This window comes from Centroberyx gerrardi, chromosome 16 (assembly GCF_048128805.1).
Source record: "Centroberyx gerrardi isolate f3 chromosome 16, fCenGer3.hap1.cur.20231027, whole genome shotgun sequence".
Classification (NCBI taxonomy): Eukaryota; Metazoa; Chordata; class Actinopteri; order Beryciformes; family Berycidae; genus Centroberyx; species Centroberyx gerrardi.
This window is the reverse complement of record NC_136012.1, coordinates 28,026,317-28,047,150: the sequence shown is the minus strand read 5'-3', so window position 1 is coordinate 28,047,150 and position 20,834 is coordinate 28,026,317. Positions and strand designations below refer to the sequence as shown.

Below are 20,834 nucleotides of genomic sequence, written 5' to 3'. Positions count from 1 at the left end.
GTACCAAGTAACCAATTACCAGGCATGGAAACCTGGGGAGCTATTATTAGCGAACATTAATTGAACTTTGCCTCTTTGTTCCTCTGGCCCTCACTCCTGCTTCCTGTGTCACATTGAACGGAAAATATTTCTCTCTCATCATTCTTTTTTTAATAGCAGTGTTTTATATCATCTGTGTGGTGACATCATGTGAAGTCAGAACTTTCCACGTAGTCGTCGTATACGTTTACTGCATCATGTCATGTGTTGTTTTGGGTGTGGTTCTGGATCATAGCTCTTTATTGTTAATATTACACAGTTGGGGTCTTATAGCACCATCAGACAAAGGAGCTTTTCATTTCTAGCAGCAGATAAACCCGGTGAAAGGTGAGACGCAGGTGAACCCATTATGTCTACCTGAAAGAAAGAAAGACCCTTTGCCCAGATTGACACAGAACACAACCCGCTGCCTTTTTTCCTTTGCTGTGCTCCGGTGACACTTAAGGACATGCACTCAGGTTGATGCCCCCTGTGTTCATTCAGACTGGGCTGGGGAGGGAAAGGGATAGGGAGGAGGAGACAGACCCAGCATTGAAGGATGAGCTCTGATTGTTCTGTCTGACAGGCTAAGAACAGTATTAAGTACCAAACGAAGTAATTTGCCCCTCCTGTGAAAGTCCTAGAGGGCCTATCAGTTTGTTTTTCTCATCAGCTGGAAAAAAATGTGAAATCCGCTATAAACTTTATCCTGTTTCCTTGCGTTAGGCGTGTGAATGCGTTCCATGTGTGCCTGCCTCTTCTTTCAGGTTCCTGAATTGAAATTTAATTGAATATTTGCCTCTAAATGTTGTTGTGTGCTTTAAAGGAAAATTCCAACCTCAGATACTCTTACTTTACTTTTTTGGTGAACCCACTTTCCCTCAACCTGCCTCGTCTACTTCTACTTCAGTTAGTGATTTCCTACGTTTCCCAGAATGCCTTTTGACAACCCCCAGAGAAGGAGCTTGAACTCGTTGCTTTCAATAAAAATTAGGTGTATTGGCATATAAATATAGCTAGTTCAATTGAACTGGTTTGTGAACATCAGGATGTGTCAATGATTGCATATGTGTCCCTTCCTCAAAACCCAACCTATCTGGTAGCTGCATTGCATTCTGGTCTATCTCCTGCTCCTGTGGTGGAGAAATTGGTCTCTCTCCTCTTCTACGATGGATTTCTCCCTGTATGATTGTTGAACGTCTCTTGGTGCAAAATGGCGGCTCTAGAAAGAAGCCCTCGCTCTTTGATTCTGAGGGACTGACACCAAAACCTGACGTTTACCGCTGATGTTTTACATCCTGAAACATTTTCTCATATCAAACTCCACTGTAGCTGCTGGAAATATCTGGAGGTGACGTCACCTCGTCTACGATTGGCCGGTTATCCACCAAGAAAAACACAACAAACAAAAAAATGGAGCCAGGAATGCAACGTACGTCATCAACGGCTGTTTGTAACAGTGTTAGTGTTGTTGTAGAGTGGATTTATCCTTTGAGGCGCCCGTCCCTGCTCAAACCCAGCCCAACCAGTGACAGTAAAACAAAACCTCTGTGACAGCCAGCCAAAACCCTGAAGGCACTGAAGACTGCTTGACAGGTTCCCATGAATATTATATTATTATTATTGTGTCATGTAGCCTTTATACTGCAGATGCTTTAAGGTTTTGTGCCCTGTCTTCATTCCTGAGAATGACTGATGGTAAAAAGATTCCAAGGTATATTGCAATGTGCTAATTGAGGGTTAAGTATAATGATAGCATGTACGATCCCAAATGCTTGGTAGAGTTTTGAAGTGTAAAAAGACCTGAGGCTAACTGAGTTGACTGCTGCCTGCGGTGTTGTAAAATCCTTTGTGGTCAAAATAATCTCTTCAGAACCCGTCGTCCGACTGAAAGCACAGTTTAGGAATAAACTGCTGTAAGCTTAACTTCATCCTGATCTCATGAAGGTTTGATGAAACCTGTTATCTGAGGTGATTAAGGCTCTGCCTCATTCTGTCAGCATGAAGCATCCATAAAGCCAATCTGATCCCAGAGAAAATTACAGCGTACTGGATTTTAAAAGCTTTACCAGACTTTGTTACGTCAACATGTGAATATATGAGTCTTGTGAGGCTAGCATTATACCAGTGACTACGAAGAGGTGTATGGCCTTGTTGGAATTGTTTGGAATTATGAAAACACATTGCCGATGTTACATGAAAACTTGTGACTCCAGTTATAGTGTTCTTGCTCATACTGAAAGTTTTCATGGTTCTTTATGGATACGTTCCAGGGTCTAATGAATTTAACCCCCTTCAAAGGTGTAATCGGCAGTTGTATAACAGCTGTTGAAACACTTATTGTCCCCATACTGCTTCTTTTAAAGATAATTTTCCACACTGAAATGTATTGTCTGAGCTTTTCAACTGAGGTCTCATGGTATGTGATAGCCAAACAGGAGTTTTACTTGGATTTTGAGGCTGTGGAAGGTTTGTTTGCATTGGTAAAGTCTGTAAACCTCTAAGTAAAACAAACCTTACATTTTGAGTGGCGAAGGGTCTAAAAACAACAAAATACAATCTTACTTTCTATCAACAACTCAACCTTTTGAGAAACATGTGAATATAGCTAAAATTTAGACAATCTGTTGAGTTCTGGATTGTATTTTTAATCCACTTTCTCGGCCTCTTGCCTGGAGCAGGACGGGGACGAGATCTTCAACCGAGCCAAGCTTCTCAACGTGGGCTACGCCGAAGCGCTGAAGGAGTACGACTACGACTGCTTCGTCTTCAGCGACGTGGACCTCATCCCGATGGACGACCGCAACACCTACAAGTGTTTCAGTCAGCCTCGCCATCTCTCCGTCTCCATGGACAAGTTTGGCTTCAGGTAAGACGACAACTCTCTCTGTTCCCTTCAGGTCTTTCTCTGTCTTTTCTGGCTTCTGTGTGTTATCTTGTCCGCATACAATGCTGCACAAAGTTAAGTAAACCGCGAGCTCAGAATACATACCAGTGTTTCCTCCAAATAAGTTTTCTTGGTATAAGAAAGAAGAACTGGTGTTGGCAGCTCATCTTATTTATTTATCCAGTTAGCTTTTATTTAATCAGATCGTCCCTTTGAGATGAAGAATCTGTTTAAGGGAGACCTGAATCATGACAAAACACACAAGCTGCACACAAACACCATGCAACAATGCACATAAACAATAATACAGTTAAAATCACATCAAGGTAAGTACAAGTCCAAAATTGATTATATGGGCGCTCAAAAGGCGGTAGTACAACTTTAAAAAAGGCAGTAGTACAATAGCAAGCCAGCAGGATCAGGCTGACTTTCAGGTTCAGTAATGGTATCACCCAACACTAATACCCAGTGGGTGGGTGCAATTACACTGTACACCCAGTATAATTCTGTTGATTAACATTAACATTAACATTAATTACCTGTTAATGCCCAGTCTGCCAGCCCTGTTCCTTGACTTTGAAACTGTAAATGGTTTAACATTTGCATTGTGTTACATATAGACCTACATTTTGATTTAGGTTGGGATCTGAAGGTACCATAGAGATTGTTTTCTCTCAGCAAATTCTGTTCTTCCTCTCTATATATATATATACACTCATAATTTATCTATTCAACAAATTCATGAAATGGGACTTAGTTCCCTTGATGAATGCAGTCAAAGGGGACTCTGTTGTTAAAGGTTTTATTCTTCTCTCTGTTCCTGTCTTAGTTTTCACAGACTGGGTAGTTCTTTTCTGTGTTTGCCTTTTTCTTTTTTTTTTTCTTCTTTCATTTTATCTTTTTAGCCCAAGTGGAGTTTCGGTTTCCACCACCCTGCACCACGCTTGCTATTTAGGGAGCGGGATGCAGGCACGCAACAGGCAATGCACACAAAGTGCAGCGGCGTGTTGGATTACGCTCTCTGGGTGGCTAATGCTGATGTGACAGCCACTGGCCACAGTCCTCGTCCACTGGAGGCTGGGGTTTGAGACAGGATTACCGCAAGCTAGAAGCCTGCGGCAACAATGTGAGCGGCTTGGTTTACACAGAACAAAACCTGTTAACCCTACGTAATCCTGATCTGATGGGTTAGCCACGATTAGCATGCGAGAAAAGGTCAGGTTTGGGTAGTGTAAAGTCAGAAAGAAATGTTTTTTGTTTCTGAATAATCCCAGCCCAAGGTCCTCTGTGTTCGTGCCTTAGATCAGACAAACATCGCAACAAATCCATGAAAAATGTGGGAATGGCGGCACTCCAAAACACATTAGGGCAAGACTTAACCTCCATTATCCCATATTAATGAATGGACAACATTACACATGCCACATGACCGGGGTTGGTGGAAATTGCTTCGGGTACAGCGTTAATAAATGGAGTGGCTCTGTAGACGGCAAACAACACAATGGGACCAGACTGAAGAAACAACACATTTTAGTGCAAAACAGTAGAAGCTGCATGTGAGAGAAATTTCCATGTCTTTGTTTTAATTAGCAGATTACTTGGTTTCACTCTGCATTCCACATTGAGCAATTCTACATGTTATCTCTTCCATTCCTTTGTATGTATTCACACATATTTTGCTACTGTGTAACTTTTTATGTACTTACCAGAAAATCGTACTTGTTTCCCTTTTTTTTGCTTCACTATTCAGAGAACTGCATTTGCCACCGCTGTGCACTTCTCTCCGTGCCGCACGCTAATAAATATCCTTTATTGGAAGAACAAGTTTTCTCTATCAGTGCAAAATGAGCGGTAATGTTAATGTTAGAGAATAATTAGTACAGACAGTGAACGTAGAACACAGTGTAAGTCGTGACAACATGGCGTGCACTAAGCTGAGCTACTGTGTACTTTCACATATAATGCGTCTTCTGTCTGAGGCCTCGTCTTTAAGGCAGTCTTCAGTAGAAACATGATGCTCTCAGGTTTACCAAACTCTTGAGCAGTCAGCAGCTTTGCTCGCTGGTCTGTTTCTCAGGTATGAGACTACAGTATACTGTAATATTCGTAGTATTCCCATGATGTCACATGCATTTCCTACCAATATGGCGGTTTACAATACACACTGCTCATTGGCTGTGTTTGTCATTTGATTGTAATCACCTGTGAATTTATTACAATCACCTGTTATTTTCCCACCAAGTTGGCCGTGTGGTGATGTAACAGAATACTATGAATACTGTAGTATCCTGTAGCACACAGAGTCCGCCTGTATAGATAAGGCGTTAGCATCATGTATTTATAGTTAATGTCAGCTCAGTTGTTTGCAAACTGTTTGGTGTTCGCAAAAATCCAAGGTACACCAAGTTATTGCTGCCTTGAAAATATTACTCAAAGCCATGTCTGCTCATACAATCATACATTAATGGATTTTAATAAGGCAAATGTAATAGATTTTTTTTGTTTATTTTTTTAAACAGAGTAGCTCACTTTATAGTACAGCAGTGTGCCTTGCAGCACCGGGTCAGGACTGCTCTTTTAGGTGATAGTGTATCGACCTGTAAGCCAGACGAGTCTCATGAGTTTATCACACTGCCCTCTCTCTCTGACCGGAGGCTAGGAAGAAGGCAGGTGTGTCCAGTTTTGGAGGCTGATCCAAGGGAACGTAAGCGAGTCAAGATACAGCAGAAATGTAAACAATAATGACGCCGAAATGGCAGCATTGGTCTTATACCGGAAAGAATATCTTCTGTTATTTCAGAATTCAAGACATAAATGCATTAAAAGACGAACAAATAACAGAGCTGAAGGCTTTTGTTGGAGAAGATGTTTTCACTGTTCTTCTTAGCGGATTTGGTACGTCTCATACAAATGGTAAATATTACTCCCACGTGCTAAGCTACGCAACATTGTTTACCAGCTAACCTTGTGATTTACAGCGCTTGCACACGCCACACGTGTCCACGCCATATGACTCGTGGTTGGTTTGATCTTTTAGCCTAATGCAAGGAAGCGGCGCCTGTCAGGAAAGGAACGCCAGATGAGTCTCGCAGTGTGATCAACTCAGGAGACCCGTCTGCCTTGCGAGGCTGTCAACCTTTTGTTGAAAGAAGGACTTTGCTTTCTATGTGTTCATTCAGCAGTGATGCTCCACCACAGCAAGCACACCACTTCCTGAAATCATAATGATGTTATATTTACTTTTAACTTCCTTCTACAACCACAACTGGGACCATAACAGAGACAGAAGTGGAACCAAAACAAATACAAAAAGCTCCCAAAGCTCCAGCCCCGCGACATCAAATCACAGAGGGAAAAAAGATAAGGACACAAGCCACTAGAAGAGTTGGAGACGGAGGTGTGACATTCCAACAACAGGAGCTGGTCATGTTATCTTAGATAAGCGCTTGGCCGGCCTCCACCTGATTTGACAGAGTGCTGTGAATACCTCGGGGCTTAAAGAGTTTCTCACATCAGCTTCAGCGGCACGGACGCCTGGGTGCTAAGCTGTTGATGGCAGACGCAGGTTTAGACACGATTAGTCTGGAGTTCAGAGGAGCAGGTGCATGATGGGACGGTTGCTGTGTCAGCTGGGAAGAACTGAGTGGGGGAAGTGAATGAGAGATATTGAATACTGTCTGGTCGGCATCGTCCACCTCCAGTATGATGCAGTTTGTTTGATTACATATCTATTGTAGAATTGATCATTACTACACTGGTTGTCTGAGAAGCCCTTAACCTGAATTGATTCTAAAGAGACATCAGATTCCACATAGTATGACTTTTATTATAATGGGTTCCAGTGGAGAGTTTTAGTGTCCCATGATGGTCTAAATGTGGTTTCAGAAGCTTTTCCACCCTGACAGGAAGAAAATTCAGGGAGAAACACTAAATACTTGGAATGTTTTGTCATGAAAATGGTAAATATTAGTGCATAACATATTGGTTGTTGGCAGCTTAAAGTTTATAGATCATAAAAACCTTAAACCTGTAACTGAGATGAGAGAAGTGGTGAAAAGAGAGGGAGTGTCTTTAGGGATTTTTAGGAGAGAAGAGCTGAACCAGTGAGTTGGTCAAATGGGTCCAAACCAGTCGCAGAGACTGACAGACAGTGTACTTGTTTACTGACTGACAGAAGACATGGAAAACAGCGGTGGTGGTGCAGTTCAAGTGGTACATCCTGATGGAAATGTTGTATATCCAATAATCCCGACAGCCCATGATTGCACAACTACTAGGAGGACTGAGATCTTCAACACTTGGCCTGGATGGGAGCTTGGATCGCTAAAATAATTAGTTCAAGGAATCTTGTGTTGTGTGGAGTCAGCGCTTAGCTTGAAGTAGTGGAGCTCTCTCTCTCTCTCTCTCTCTCTCTCTCTCTCTCTCTCTCTCTCTCTCTCTCTCTCTCTCTCTCTCTCTCTCTCTCTCTCTCTCTCTCTCTCTCTCTCTCTTTTTCCGTTGGATCACTCCATTTGCTTAAGACGGCAGGGGCAAGTAGGTGGAAGGCCTTTTAACATTTCCCATTTTAAAGCTCTGCACCCAAACTGCTGCCCAAAGTTCCAGCATGACTCCATTGTGGGAAAAGCCTGTCAGTAAAACTACACCTCACTCTTCTGAAGCTTACACGTTTGCCTAACTGGGGGTGAAACCGGACAAAATGTCAAAAGAAACCGTCCCATCCACCCCCACTCCGTTCTGGACTGTTCCATTTGCTTATAATAGGAGGGAGGGGAAGCAGGGGACAGCTTGTGTTTCTATAGTGACCTTATAGGCAACCAGCACTGGCTTAGCAACTTCACACATGAAACATGAGTCGGAGGAGGGAAGGGCTTGTTGTTGATGTTTTTGTTGGCTGTGTGTGTGTGTGTGTGTGTGTGTGTGTGTGTGTGAGAAAGAGACAGAGAGAGAGAGACAGAGATTATATGAATTACTCGTGTGTGTGTGCACATGTGAGAGAAAGAGAGAGCACACAATGCTTTTGTTGATTAACCACTCATTGCTGTTTATTATATGTGTGTGTGTGTGTGTGTGTGTGTGTGCATGTGAGAGCGAACAAGCCACAGAGTGTGTGAGTGCATACTGTGGTTTTGTGTGAGGATTAAGTCCTGACTGTTGTGTGTTGGCTGGTGATAAGATTAGAGCAGTCATGATTATTTTTGAAGTTTTCCTGTTTGTCCTGGTGAAGGTGAAAACTGCCTTGTTGTGGTTTTGTTGTCATAGTTATCCCAGTCAGTTTCCCAGGTGTCGTTATGGAAACCAGATTGTTTAGGGTTAAGATTAGAGTTAGGTGAAGGGTTAGAGGAAGGGTTAAGACGGGACATGTAGCGGTGAGGCTTAGAGGAATAAGGCCAAGTCAAGTCCTCACAAGTGTATCATTACTGTGGAGTGTGTATTTGCTCTTGTACCTCTATCCTCGTGACAACCAGTTTGAGTTTTAGACTGTTGTAATTTTGGCCGGTTCTCACTTCTTCAAGTGGCTGGTTTAGGGCAAGAACCTGGATTTAGGGTTAAGATAAAGCATGTAGTGGTGAGAGTGATGGTTAGGAAATGAATGTAGTCAATGGAATGTCCTCGCAAGTACAGTAAGACAAACGTGTGTGTGTGTGTGTGTGTGTGATGTCCTCACCAGCAGCAGCATCTGGATGTAATAGACAGGACTGTGGCTCGGGGAAACCAGCCAGCTTCCTCTTGTTGGCCAATTTGTCCGGTGCTTTAACTGTGCAGGACCAGAGGCGTAGTGACGCAGCAAGTTAGGATTTCACTGCCGTCCCTCAACAGCTGCTGCCGAGGAGCCGTTGAGCGAGGCACGTAACCCCTAGCTTCCGCGGTGGGATCCACAATCACCTGGCTGCTGAGCTGCGGATGGCAGACGCAGGTTTAGACACAGTGGTTTTCAGTCCTGAGTACCGCTGGTTTTCTATGGGTGTGTTCATGTGCAGGTGGGAAAGTCCGACATCCAGGACTTATTGCAAGTTTGCAGTTAGCAGACTAAAACCTAACATTTTTTTGACTGCAGTTGCAGGACGTCTGTGTTTGTTTATCGTTTGTCTTCAGAGTTTGATTTTCCGATGAAACAGCACATGAACGCAACGCTGTTTAGCAGCCGACTTGGAAGTCCCAGATGTCGGACTTTCCCACCAGAACATGAACACACAGATTCCCCTCCCTCCCTCAACAACTACCATTAGTGCCCTCAGCAAGACACTCAGCCCCAAACTGAAGCAGTTGAGCTACTCAGTAGCCAACAATAGAAAACTGGTTGTACTGGTCCGTTCCAGTGTGTGAAACTGTGGAACTGTATGAATGTGAAGCCGAGTCGACGTTTCCTAGATAATTAAAGGTTAAAAACCCTCCAGTTACTCACAGAGAAGCATCCAGATCTCAACAGGAGGCCGAGTCTTGTCAAACCAGCCGCCTGGAGACTGGCTCAGGTTGAAGCCTTCTGGTATTTGTCGCCTGAGCTTACAGTAGCTATTAACGTCACAAAGAAAGAGGGAATGCAGAAAAACGAGACCGACACAGCACGCTGTTGGCGTGGTTTCACCATGAGCGAGACAGAAATGATCTGGAAAATTACCAACAGCAGCCAAATGTTGGTCAGTCTTTGCTTTGGCTAGTCTTTCTTTCTTCTTTGACAAATTTGAAACCCGTGGTTTGCATGTGTAGACATTTTGCCAAGGATAGTAGTGTTGTTTCCATCGTGCAGAGTTAATTTTCGCAACATTTTTCAATTTAGTAATAGTCTTTTGATGAAAATCACCTTTAAATTTAGTCTATACATATGTATATATATATATATATATATATATAGACAGTATATAGTTATAGTAGATGAAAACATGTCCACCTTTGAATAGAAAAAATACCGTCACTGTGTTGCTGTAGATGACATTTACATTTAAACTTTTTCCTATTTTTCAGTTTTTCAACTCAACACTTAACTTTATAAACTGAAACAGTCTTTTTTTTTGTGAGAATAATGTCACAAACATTACATTTACTCAGTCAGGTACACACCAAACCCTGAAGGGAAACAGCAGCTCCAAGCTGAGATACAGAGGAGAGAATTATTTTTATGGATCATTATGATCGAGTAGAACAGGCAGAAAAACTACAAAAACTGGGAAAAACTGTCTGCTTCCATGTTTTTCAAATATCGTCATGGGACAGAATATTTACTCATGGTCTTCATTGAGAAAATTGCAAAAAGCCTTCGTCATCAAGCATTTTAGTAATGAATTTTGTGACTACATTAACACTTTCACAATGGTGCTTGTTGCTCTTTTAACCTAAGAAAGGTTAAGAAAGGGATCAAATGCAAGACAGCATAAATTATTTTATCCTTATACAGTATCTGGTAAGTTAGCTTACTCACTGGTTCGTTTTGGGTTGAACCACTGGGGCGGATAGATAAAAAAAGTGAACTTCCTGTCAAGGGCAGAGGGAGGGAGGGCGAGAGAGGAGGAGAGTGTGTTCGGCAGGCGCCACAAAATGACACCACAGAGGAAGAGAGCCGCTCTGAAATGACTACCATCTGCTACGCTCCTCACTTCCTGTTTCCGGAAGAGGTGGCAACCCAGGAACACATTTTTACACACACAGCAAAACACACACACACACACACACACACACACACACACACACACGCACACACACACACAGTTTCCTGGAGACATAGCAGGCCGGTGCAGGTTTCCCCCCTGGGGTGAAACTCGTATTAAAAGACTGTAAACAGCTGCAAGTTTCTCCCATTAATTTGTTTTTTTCTTCTCTTTCTCTTCTGCCTCCTCCCTTCTTTTGCTCTGTCTCTCCTCCTCCCTCTCTTCTCCATGTCCCTCCTCCTTTTCTCTTCATTTCTCTCTATCTATTGCTATCTGTCACCCTCCCTTTCCTACTTCTCTCTCTCTCCCTTCTACATTTACATTCACTGTATCTCTCTTCTCCCTCTCTCTCAATTCAATTCACTTCAACATGCTTTGTTGGCATGAAATTACATTTAAAGATAGTCATTTGTAAATTAAATCCCTCCCCCCTCGTATCAGAGTGTGTGTGTGTGTGTGTATATGTGTGTGTGTATGTGTGTATGTGTGTGTGTGTGTGTGTGTGTGTGTGTGTGTGTTTCAGTACCTGGACAATTGAGATCCTCCACCAAGCCTAAGCAATTAGTGTTTGTGTAGAAACAATACGGTTCAACTGGTAGGCCTAATTATTGAAGACAAGACAAGAATGAAATAAAACCGATAAAGAGATCACAACTCTGAGGTGTTCTGTGTTTGTGTCAGATGACCGATACTTTGAAAATACATTTCACTAATATGTTTCCACTGCATGCCAGGTCAAGGCGTGCAGTGATATATTCTGCTGCAGTAATTTCACATCTTGGGATTTCCCCTAATGTTGTATAGAAGTTTTCTGAATGTTTGTTTTGGTTTCTCCCCCCCCAGGTTGCCGTATAACCAGTATTTTGGCGGTGTTTCCTCCATGAGTAAGCAGCAGTACCTGAAGATCAACGGCTTCCCCAACAACTACTGGGGCTGGGGAGGCGAGGACGACGACATCTACAACAGGTAGAGAGCTGCAGCTTCAGCCACACAGTTTAGTTTACAGTTTACACCAGGCTTTAACCAGCTAACACCATACTCACCAAATGTATTAAAACAAGTAGTAAAACTGGAACTTATACAGAAATCAAAGGAACGACACCGATAATGAAGAAAGACACAAAACAGCTACACTAAGACAGTATGAGTGTTTGCTGAAAGAACTGTGCAACTCCAACAAAGATGCCTGCTCAGGTTAACAGTTTTATGGTTATATAACACACACACACACACATACAAACACACACACACACACACACACACAAACACACAAACACACATACCCACACACATCCCTCACCAACGCCTTGTACACATGTGCAGTTTAAAACAGCCAGGACCATTATACAATAAAATGCCATAAAAGAGAAAAAGCAAAAAACTTCTCGTGGGTCGATTCCAGACACACACACACACACACACACACACACACAAACACACACACACCCCGCAATCGCCAATGCTTTGCACACACTTGCGATTTAATACACCTTGGACCATTCTACAGTAAAAAAAAAAATAAGTGTCAAGAAAACTCTGTGCGTGCATACACACACACACACACACACACACACACTGCTCACCAACGCCTTGTACACATTTGCAATTTAAATTTAAAACATCACCATTCAAACGCACCATTCATAAAACGGTCTAATCCACTTCCAGAGGTGGCAGAAATGATTTCCTGTTCCTCCATGTTGGATCTGGTTTTAGAACTAGTTTGTAATGTGAACTGGTTTGTAATTGGATCTCATTATGTCACTAACAGGAGATCCATGGCATTCAGTATGGCCGCCACAGCAAGCAATAGCTATGCAGTGTTTCCCCTAGAATTTCTTTCAGGCCTGGTGGTACGCACCGAAAAAACCCTGAACAGACGAGGCGTGTGGGATGGCATATTGGCGCGGTCGGCTTCGGTCAGATGGCGCAGCAGGCGGTCTGCAATTTATATTTGCGTTCAAATTTTGGTTCGCTTGGTATATTCAAGACTTAAAACGAAGTGATCACAAGGAGAGGATGACTTAATAAGCTGCATTTATTGCATAAAAATGAGCTGTGTAACCTATGACCTTTGCAAAACATTAGCATTATGACCTTTGCAAACATTAACATTATGTCTTCCATCTTCTTAATTTCTCCCTTTCTTCACAAACTCCCTCATATCAAAGCTGTCACGTTTATTTGTTTGTTTTGTCAGCAAGAGTCGTGACTTGTGATCAGGCAATAATTAGGAAAGCCTAGGGGACCTAGATCTCACAAACAAACCTAAACGTGTCCTTGTTTACTTTTGTGGTAATTCAATAACAGACGCAATTTTCAAAAGGCAAGTGATAATTCAAAACCAGAGAGACCATCATCCTACAATGTGTTGCATTTAAAACTTGCATTAGTACAGATGGATTCATCAACAACAGTGAAGACCCTGGTAAGTTGATCATTTAATATATTTGTGCTTCTGTGGTGATATAATGGAGATATGACCATCTATAGTGTTTTCTATGGTGTTTTTCTGGGAAATGCGCACCGCGGCACGCAGAGAAAATAGACCAGACGCCGAAACTGGCGCTCCAGATCGCGAGTCGGCTGCGGAGCAGCGTTCCCCGCCACGGCGCGGCCGGTCTGAATGGTCAAATCAGTTAACATGGGCACCGAAAGGAAACTGGCTGCGCTTCTGCATGCGGTCTGAACCCGGCGTTTAGGACGCAGTGTGATGGCAGTGGCACTCACATCGCGTCAAGAGTTTCCCAGGCAACGACACAGAGGTTGACTCACGTTTCGGAACAGCGCCGCACAGAGGCTCCCAAATGCAAATGATTATTGATTTCCGAATGAATGGATATTTGGCGTTATTTTTGGCAATAAAAAAAATATTTTTTTGGCCTGGCGGGGGTTCTCGTTGGCCTGGCGGCCCGCCAGGCCTGTACGATTATAGGGGAAACACTGCTATGTGCTATTGGAAACTCAGTGAAGAACGGCTGCACTCTTAAACGGAAAAACAATCAAAATTGCAATGCTGATTACTGCAGTTCCCAAATTGTTAAAAGCTGTAGTTTTTTGGACTTTACTCTTTGTAAATTGCACTTGATAGGAGCGTCAGCCAATAAATAAAATAGTTTTTATTGGTGAAGGAGGATTCAGACCTCCTGGCCAACAGAGCAAGTTACACGCTCCAACTAAATCACTTGGGGAAAGTTGCGTCCATGTATCACAGTTCATATCACAGTTCCAATATTCAGTGACAGAATGGCAAGAGTGTTTCTGTCAGTGTTATGCAACCTTACAGTGAAGCTGCTGGAGGCGACCCACCAGTCGTGTTTGGTAACTTGTACGTGAAACTGAGGGGAAGATTAAGTTTCAGAACGTCAAACTCCTCAGTCTGCCACAGTGAAACTATCCAACATACAGGCAGGTTCAGCTGGTTTTGGCAAGGCCTGGACCTGGTCTTATGGGAGGGAGAGTCGGATCATGTTCTGTTGGGGGCTTTTGTCTACAGGCCACAATACATCTTAGCCATTTAGCTGACATTATGTAAAGCTGCGTCCGATGAGGTCAGGAACGGCTTCAGTTCCGAGATAACCGGCAAGGGTCAGAGGTCACGGCACCGAGGCGACGGATGGAACAAATATCTCTAACGTCTGCCAGCAACCGATTTATTAATACATTTGAAATAATTTAATGATATTCTCAGATATATAACCATCAGCTCCCTACTGTGGACTGCATGATGACATCACTGCTGACAGCTGATACCGTGACAGATGCATGATGGGAGCCGTAAACCAGATTTGTCTTAAATGTCTAATCTCACTGTTTGGTGAAGCAGTGGATGGAGCTGCGTACGAGCCTCTGCAAGAGGAAAAAATATGTTTTTCTGTGACAGATAGATAAAGACGACTCTCCATTCAAAGTGTTAGGAGTCTTGTGTTAGTCATAAACTTACTGTCCAGGATGCGTTACCAAGATGGAGCCCAGTGAACCCACTTTCCTTAAAGGGACTTTAGTGCTAGGGGAAGGAAATAAGAGCTGAGGAGAGAGATCCTGAGGATTTTTACTTCAAAATAAGAGCGTATTAGAGCAAGGAGAGGAGGAAGATGTAAACGAGGGAGGTGTGTTTGTCTCTTTCTCTCTCTCTGTGCTCCTTTGCTCTCTCTCTCTCCCTCTCTCTGGTCTCAGCTGTGGTATCTCCAGGCCTGTCAATCTGTTTATGTGTCTATGGTGAACTCCAGCTGTCTGAGACGCAGCACGCTCTTGTCTTTTCTTTTCTTTTCTCTAATGGAGTCCTGAGTTTACTTGTCAAAGAGCAAACCTCACTTTCTCCTAGTCTAATGGCTCTCTACAAGCTCCATGAAAGCCTGATGCACTTTCACAGGACAAACACAAGCCTTCGTTTTGCATAACTTCTATAAATGGGATTATTTCTCTGTCATTTTTGCTCATCTTGAATACTTGGATAGTAAATAAACTCCCACACACTGCCCTTGCAATGCAAACAGGGATTTATTTAAAGTGTAATGTTTCGGTCTCCCTGGACCTTCGTCAGACTGAGCTGCCTAAGTCAATCTGAGAAAGGAAAACGCTTATTCAGACGGCGTCTTTCATGATGATTTCTGTGCTGTACAGAATCCCCAGTTTACAAATCAAGTCGCATATTAAACAAAATGTTTGATTAGCTTCAAACCCAACAGATTCTAAGCATTAGCACTTTACTTTTCACCCTGAAATTCTGTTGTTCTGTTGGGTGAATAAAACATGTAGAAAACAATTAGAATTAATTGGGCAGAAGAATCACAATCTTTTTTAAATCTAAAATATAAAAGAGCTTCAGAGCCTGTTCTGTTTTCAGCCCAGACGGTCTCTCTGTAGAGTTGATGATGAACTCTGGACCGGGTGAGTCACTGAGAGCGAGGCGTGCTGGATTTGGGTCATCTGATATGTGGTGTTGACAGATGATCTCCGGTCATGTCGGCTGAATTATTGATACGGCTCCACACCTTGACAGACACCCTCTGGCTGTTAGCATCCTCTTGGCTCTGTGGCCCTTCGTCTCGACTTGGAAGGCTCAGTAGGAGCATTTAATCCGCTGCTAGTGGCACTGTAACATCGGTCATACTTTCTCCATGTTTGCAACGCTAAACCACAGAAATATATGGCAAACCTTGAAACCTGATAGTGACGTATATACAGTACAGATCTTTGAGTTTTCTTTTCTTGGTTCTTTGTCCCTCCGTCTTGCCTTGAAGGCTCTGTTGGGGGTTTCATACCGACATCCAATCTGCTGATACTGACACACAATGGACATCTTCAGCAGCATTTCTTTATTCTTGGAACACTTTGTGTGACTTAATCTTATTCAAAACATGAAACGTATGGCATTTTTTTTTAAAAGCACATTACTGATTTGCCCTTTACATCATATTGTGTTCTCTGCTCTGCTTTGAAGGCTCAGCCGGCTTTCAGACAGACGTCACTGACACCTGATCTGTTGACAGTGACACTTTAACACTAGACCTTGTTGATCAGCATTTTTCTCTTTAGAATGCTTCAAGGTGCCAAGGTATGTTTCTCTGTTATGGGAAACCTGATATGTTGAAATGTTTAGGGAAGCTTATTGTTGGTTCCTTGTCTCTTCTTCATCCTTGAAGGCTCAGTGTGGGGTTTCACCTAACCCTTATCCACAGATAGTGATGTAATCAACATTGGTTATCAGTGTTTTCACTATATTTGGACAGCTGAACAGTGGTGAAAGATGTGGCTAAATCCTATTTGAAAGAGGAAACATGGATGGCAAATGTTTTTAAGCCCTCTTTACCATCTGATTTACTGTTCTTTCTTGTTTGAGTGCAGATTATTGGCAGTCTTCTCTTCTTGGCCATCGGTTCTTCCTTCTTGGCTTGAAGGCTCAGTGGAGGCTGTGAGAGACACTTTATCCTCACTGATAGTAAAACATGCAGTGAGCCTCTTTTATGAGAGTTTTCCTTGTGTTTGGAGCTCTACACAGAACTGAAATACTGGGACTAAAACTTTCTCAAGACATTTTTTGTATTGTTGTTCTTCTGTGAGCACTCTGCACAAACTTACTCAAAACATGGAGCATGCACGGCAAATATTTTGAAAGTGTCTGCACTATCAAATGTTTTCGATTGCATGTTATCAACACTGGTGTCCATCGACATGTTTTGTGTGTCTCGTGTGATGAATGAGGCCCGGTGGCCTTGGCCTGGTGCAGCCTGGGAAACGCTGTCAGGGCCTGATAAAGCAGGACGGGGTGAACAGAGTCCCAGCTTTCTAGGACCAACAAGCCAGGACAGGACATTCATGATTATGGCACCGTTGGTTACAAAGCAAGCAATGCTAGATGAAATTACTTTGCGGTGCATTTAATGTTCCAAACCTGCAGAAACATTTAATCTCTTGGGGTTTGAAAGCATTTTACAGAATCTGAATCCAGTATCAAATCTGCTTATCGAATCCCAACCTTTTGAATCCCTTTTGAATTTGTTGAAAAGGGACTCATTAACTTTTATTTGATGCTGCGTTGGTATGAGCTTTTTCTTCACACTTGTCCCCCCCTCTTGTAGTCGACAGAACCGTGCCACAAATATTGCATTTCACAGTATTCTCATTTAATTTTGATAAGTATGCCCGCGCTTGTGAACGCTTGTGTCGACCCGCCATGTTGACAAACACACTGGGAAGTGGAGACGGGGGACGCAAGCATATGGCCTTATCAGGGGGTGACGGGGGATTCGATAAGAGGATTCGTTCAAATTAACTTGGAACCGGTTCCCAAATGGAACCGGGTAACGGAACCAAACCCTAATCTCTTACTGGCTCTGGTCCACAGTGGGAAATGAGCAGCAGCCACCAGTCAAACGCTGGTAAATGTGTCTCTTTGTCTGATGAGTCTACTCTCCAGATAACCAACCATCATCCAGAGTCCTGTTCTTTTCCAAACATCCAGCCTGTGAATTAGTGTCTGGTTTAGTTCAGGAAGCAGCAGCCTCTGTGTCCAGGGGATAAAAGGTGAGTTTCCTGCTCTGCCTGCTGAGACCCAATTTCCCCTCGGGGGATCAATAAAATAAAGTATTTCTGATTCTGAGACTGAACTCAACTTTAGAATTCATCAGGACTTGCGGTGCGTTCAAAGTTCTCTTCCTTGCGGCCGGCTGTCAGATCTCACAGTGACTGGATGAGTTTGACAGTAAAGTCCAACGGTCATCAGTCTGATATCTGGTCGTTCAGTCAGTGGCTAGCTGCTATCAGAGCCGTAAACCTTGAAAGAGTCACGCCGCCGAGTTACGTCAGCTGAACCGTCGTCACCTTTTCCTCCTTCACTTCCTCCTTCCTCCTTTCTCTCCTCTTCATTCTTTCCATCCAGCCGTCATGGCAGTACTGTGAGTAGAGGTGATCTCAGTGTCTCTTCCTTCTCTCTCTGCTCCTAGTTGCGTGTTGGGAAACTGTTATCAGTTCAGCTCTGTTCCACAAACAACACACACACACACACACACACACACACACACCCTCTCTCTCTCCCACTCACTCTCTCTCTCTTTCACACACACTATCTCTCACACACGCACACTCTCACAAATATCCTCTCCCTCCCCCTCCTTTTCTTTCTCTCTCTGTCTGTCTGTCTGTCTCTCCCTCTCTCACACACACACTCTCTCTCTCTGTCTCTGTCACACACATACACCCGCACACTCACAAATAATCTCTCTCCCTCCTTCTCCCTCCTGTCTCTCTCTCTCTCTCTCTCTCTCTCTCTCTCTCTCTCTCTCTCTCTCTCTCTCTCTCTCTCTCTCTCTCCTGGGAACAGTTAAATGGTGGTTGAGCTTCTTGCCCACATTTTAAAAAATCTCTTCCGTCTTTGTCACGAGATTAAAAACAGGACGTCGGGGCGCCCGAGGCCATTAGACAGATTACAGGGAAACTTCCAGCAGGGAAGCATTTTGGCTTTCTCTCTCTTTATGAGGCTTAAAACTAAAGGCAGTTTTACTCACGCCATAAAATTGTATTCTTTTGTCCTCACTAGATAGAAGTGTATCTACAGCACTTTTTTCAACAGGTTTGTAACAAAGTGCTTCACAGAAACGTGAGTATTAAAGTATTAAAAAAGCGAGAGATATGACAAGTATGAGGATCCCAGATACCACAGAAATCTGTTGAAGGCTTTCAGTAGAAACTTGGGCGTGAAACCATTCAAATAGCTGTTTCACTTCTTCTTTTACCCTCTACGAAACAGAACTATCAGCATGCGCATCAATATTATTTAGGCTGCTTCTCATTTGTCACAAAATGAGCATGAAGCCCAGTTTTTTGCCTGGTGGATTGCAAAAAATTCTCCAGCTATATCCTGTACTTTACCAGCCAAATGGATTTTTAGAGTAGAATAGGACTCCAGATGATGGTTGGTTACCTGTAGAGCAGACTGACTTCGGTAGTACCTTGTGTTGTGTCTCTTCCTCCATGATAAAACCCCCAAATCAGTGATTCTGTGATCTGTTGCTCCGGTAGAGGAGACTGGAGAATTGTGTTGTTTCTCTCTCTCCATTCGCTGCCATTGTATGGAGGAACAGTCTGAAAATCACTTCTAGCACATAAAGGAACGCCGACAAAGCAGATTCTGACAATATATAAAAAAAACTACTACTGTCGCTCACATGTGGTGAATCGCTTTCTTTATGTTTATTAAACCTTTCAGTTTGAACAAGTGGAACACCGAAATCCGGTCAGAGGAAACTTATGCCAATTGAATGAAGAAAATAGTGCGTTATTGTAGAAAAATTGTGAGAAAGGACTTTGACAAAGCAGATTCTGCCAATATATAAAAAATGAGTCTCACCTTTTTTCCGTGTGATATGTATTGTTGTTGCTAATGTACGTTGTGTTTGCAGGGTGGCTTCCAAAGGCATGTCCATCTCGCGGCCCGACGGGACGGTGGGGAAGTGCAGGATGATCCGACACGACAGAGACAAGCAGAACGAGCCGAACCCACAGAGGTAAACGTCAACATTTTACTCTCCCTTCTAGTTCAACTTACTTCATATTTGTAATGGTTTTTGCTTTGTCTCTTGGTTATGAAACAGTTTGTACACACTGCCAGCGTGATATTTTCAGCTGTCAACTGAAGCCCCCCCCCCCCCCCCCCCCCCCCCCCCCAAGACAAACAGAAATGAAAGAACTCGAGAGCAAATACAATTGACTTGGAATGTGTTGCCTTTTGCATTTCTGTACAGAAGAAGAACTGACTATTAAGTCTAAAACGTAAAACACATACGTCAGAGTATCTGTGAAAATAAACACAACAGATAAGACTGGGGATGGGTGCATACCGACCGAATGTTTCTGGCACCGATTATGACTGAAAGGCTCTGAAAAATTTGTTTCCGCTTTTCCCGTTTCAAACCATTTCCTTTGTTTCCTCCATTTTTCTCTCTAGCCCTTTTTTTTAAGTCTCATTAGAGTAATTGCCCAGGAAGAAGTGGCTCATCTGAGGAAAAATAACGTTTACTGCTCCTTTTTGGGATGCTTTTTTTTTTTTGAGTGACCTGTCAAAGTGGTTTCCCAGCTCCTTGTAGACTTTTTTTGCCATTTCATGCCATGTAGAAAAATAGTATGAATAGAGTGTAGCGTGTTTTCTCTTCAGATGAACAACTTTGTGTTATTGTGTGACTCTAGTCTTCATAGATCTACCTTTAAAGTTTATTTATATAACACCTAACACAGAATGCAACTCAAAGTGCTTTACATAAAATAGGTTGATTAAACAATAAATGGATTAAAACCATTACATAAAGTGACATTAAAAATGACATTAAAATTTCAAAAACAAAAATAGCCCAGCACAGGAATGACCTTTTACGCCAATGACAACAGCATTTAAAAAAAGAACAAAATCCTCTTAAGCCAACTTGCTCAGGGCCACATTTAAAAATCAATTACTAGGTATTGTCGTAAGTGCAACTATTGTACATTTTTGAGCCTGCTGTCCAGAGTTCAGCTCAGTTTGTATTGACACGTATCTGGAATTCACTGACGTCACCTGACCTCTAATCCTGCCCATTTTGTAATCCCAGCACACCAAAGCAAACAGTCAATATACCTCAAAGGTCAGTGACAGTTGACCAAGGTGTGATTCCTTCCTAGAGAACCTCTCCCTTCACGTCAGCCTCTCCAGGCAGCAGTCATCGTCTTGACGTCATCTGCCAGGAATCAGTGGCTGATAAACCTTCTGCTGCACCTTGATGTGCAACACAACAAGAGGGCAGAAGGTTTCTGTTAAG

General features: G+C 42.9%; 1 protein-coding gene across 1 annotated transcript in view; it reads left to right on the top strand.

Moving 5' to 3' along the window:
* Nucleotides 1-20,834, top strand: part of b4galt1l (DP-Gal:betaGlcNAc beta 1,4- galactosyltransferase, polypeptide 1, like) — a 45,669-nt gene that overhangs the window by 16,551 nt on the left and 8,284 nt on the right. The window contains exons 3-5 of the mRNA XM_071909258.2: nucleotides 2,700-2,887; nucleotides 11,389-11,511; nucleotides 19,446-19,550. Of these exons, the coding sequence (XP_071765359.1) occupies nucleotides 2,700-2,887; nucleotides 11,389-11,511; nucleotides 19,446-19,550 (416 nt within the window). The remainder of the gene's footprint in view (nucleotides 1-2,699; nucleotides 2,888-11,388; nucleotides 11,512-19,445; nucleotides 19,551-20,834) is intronic.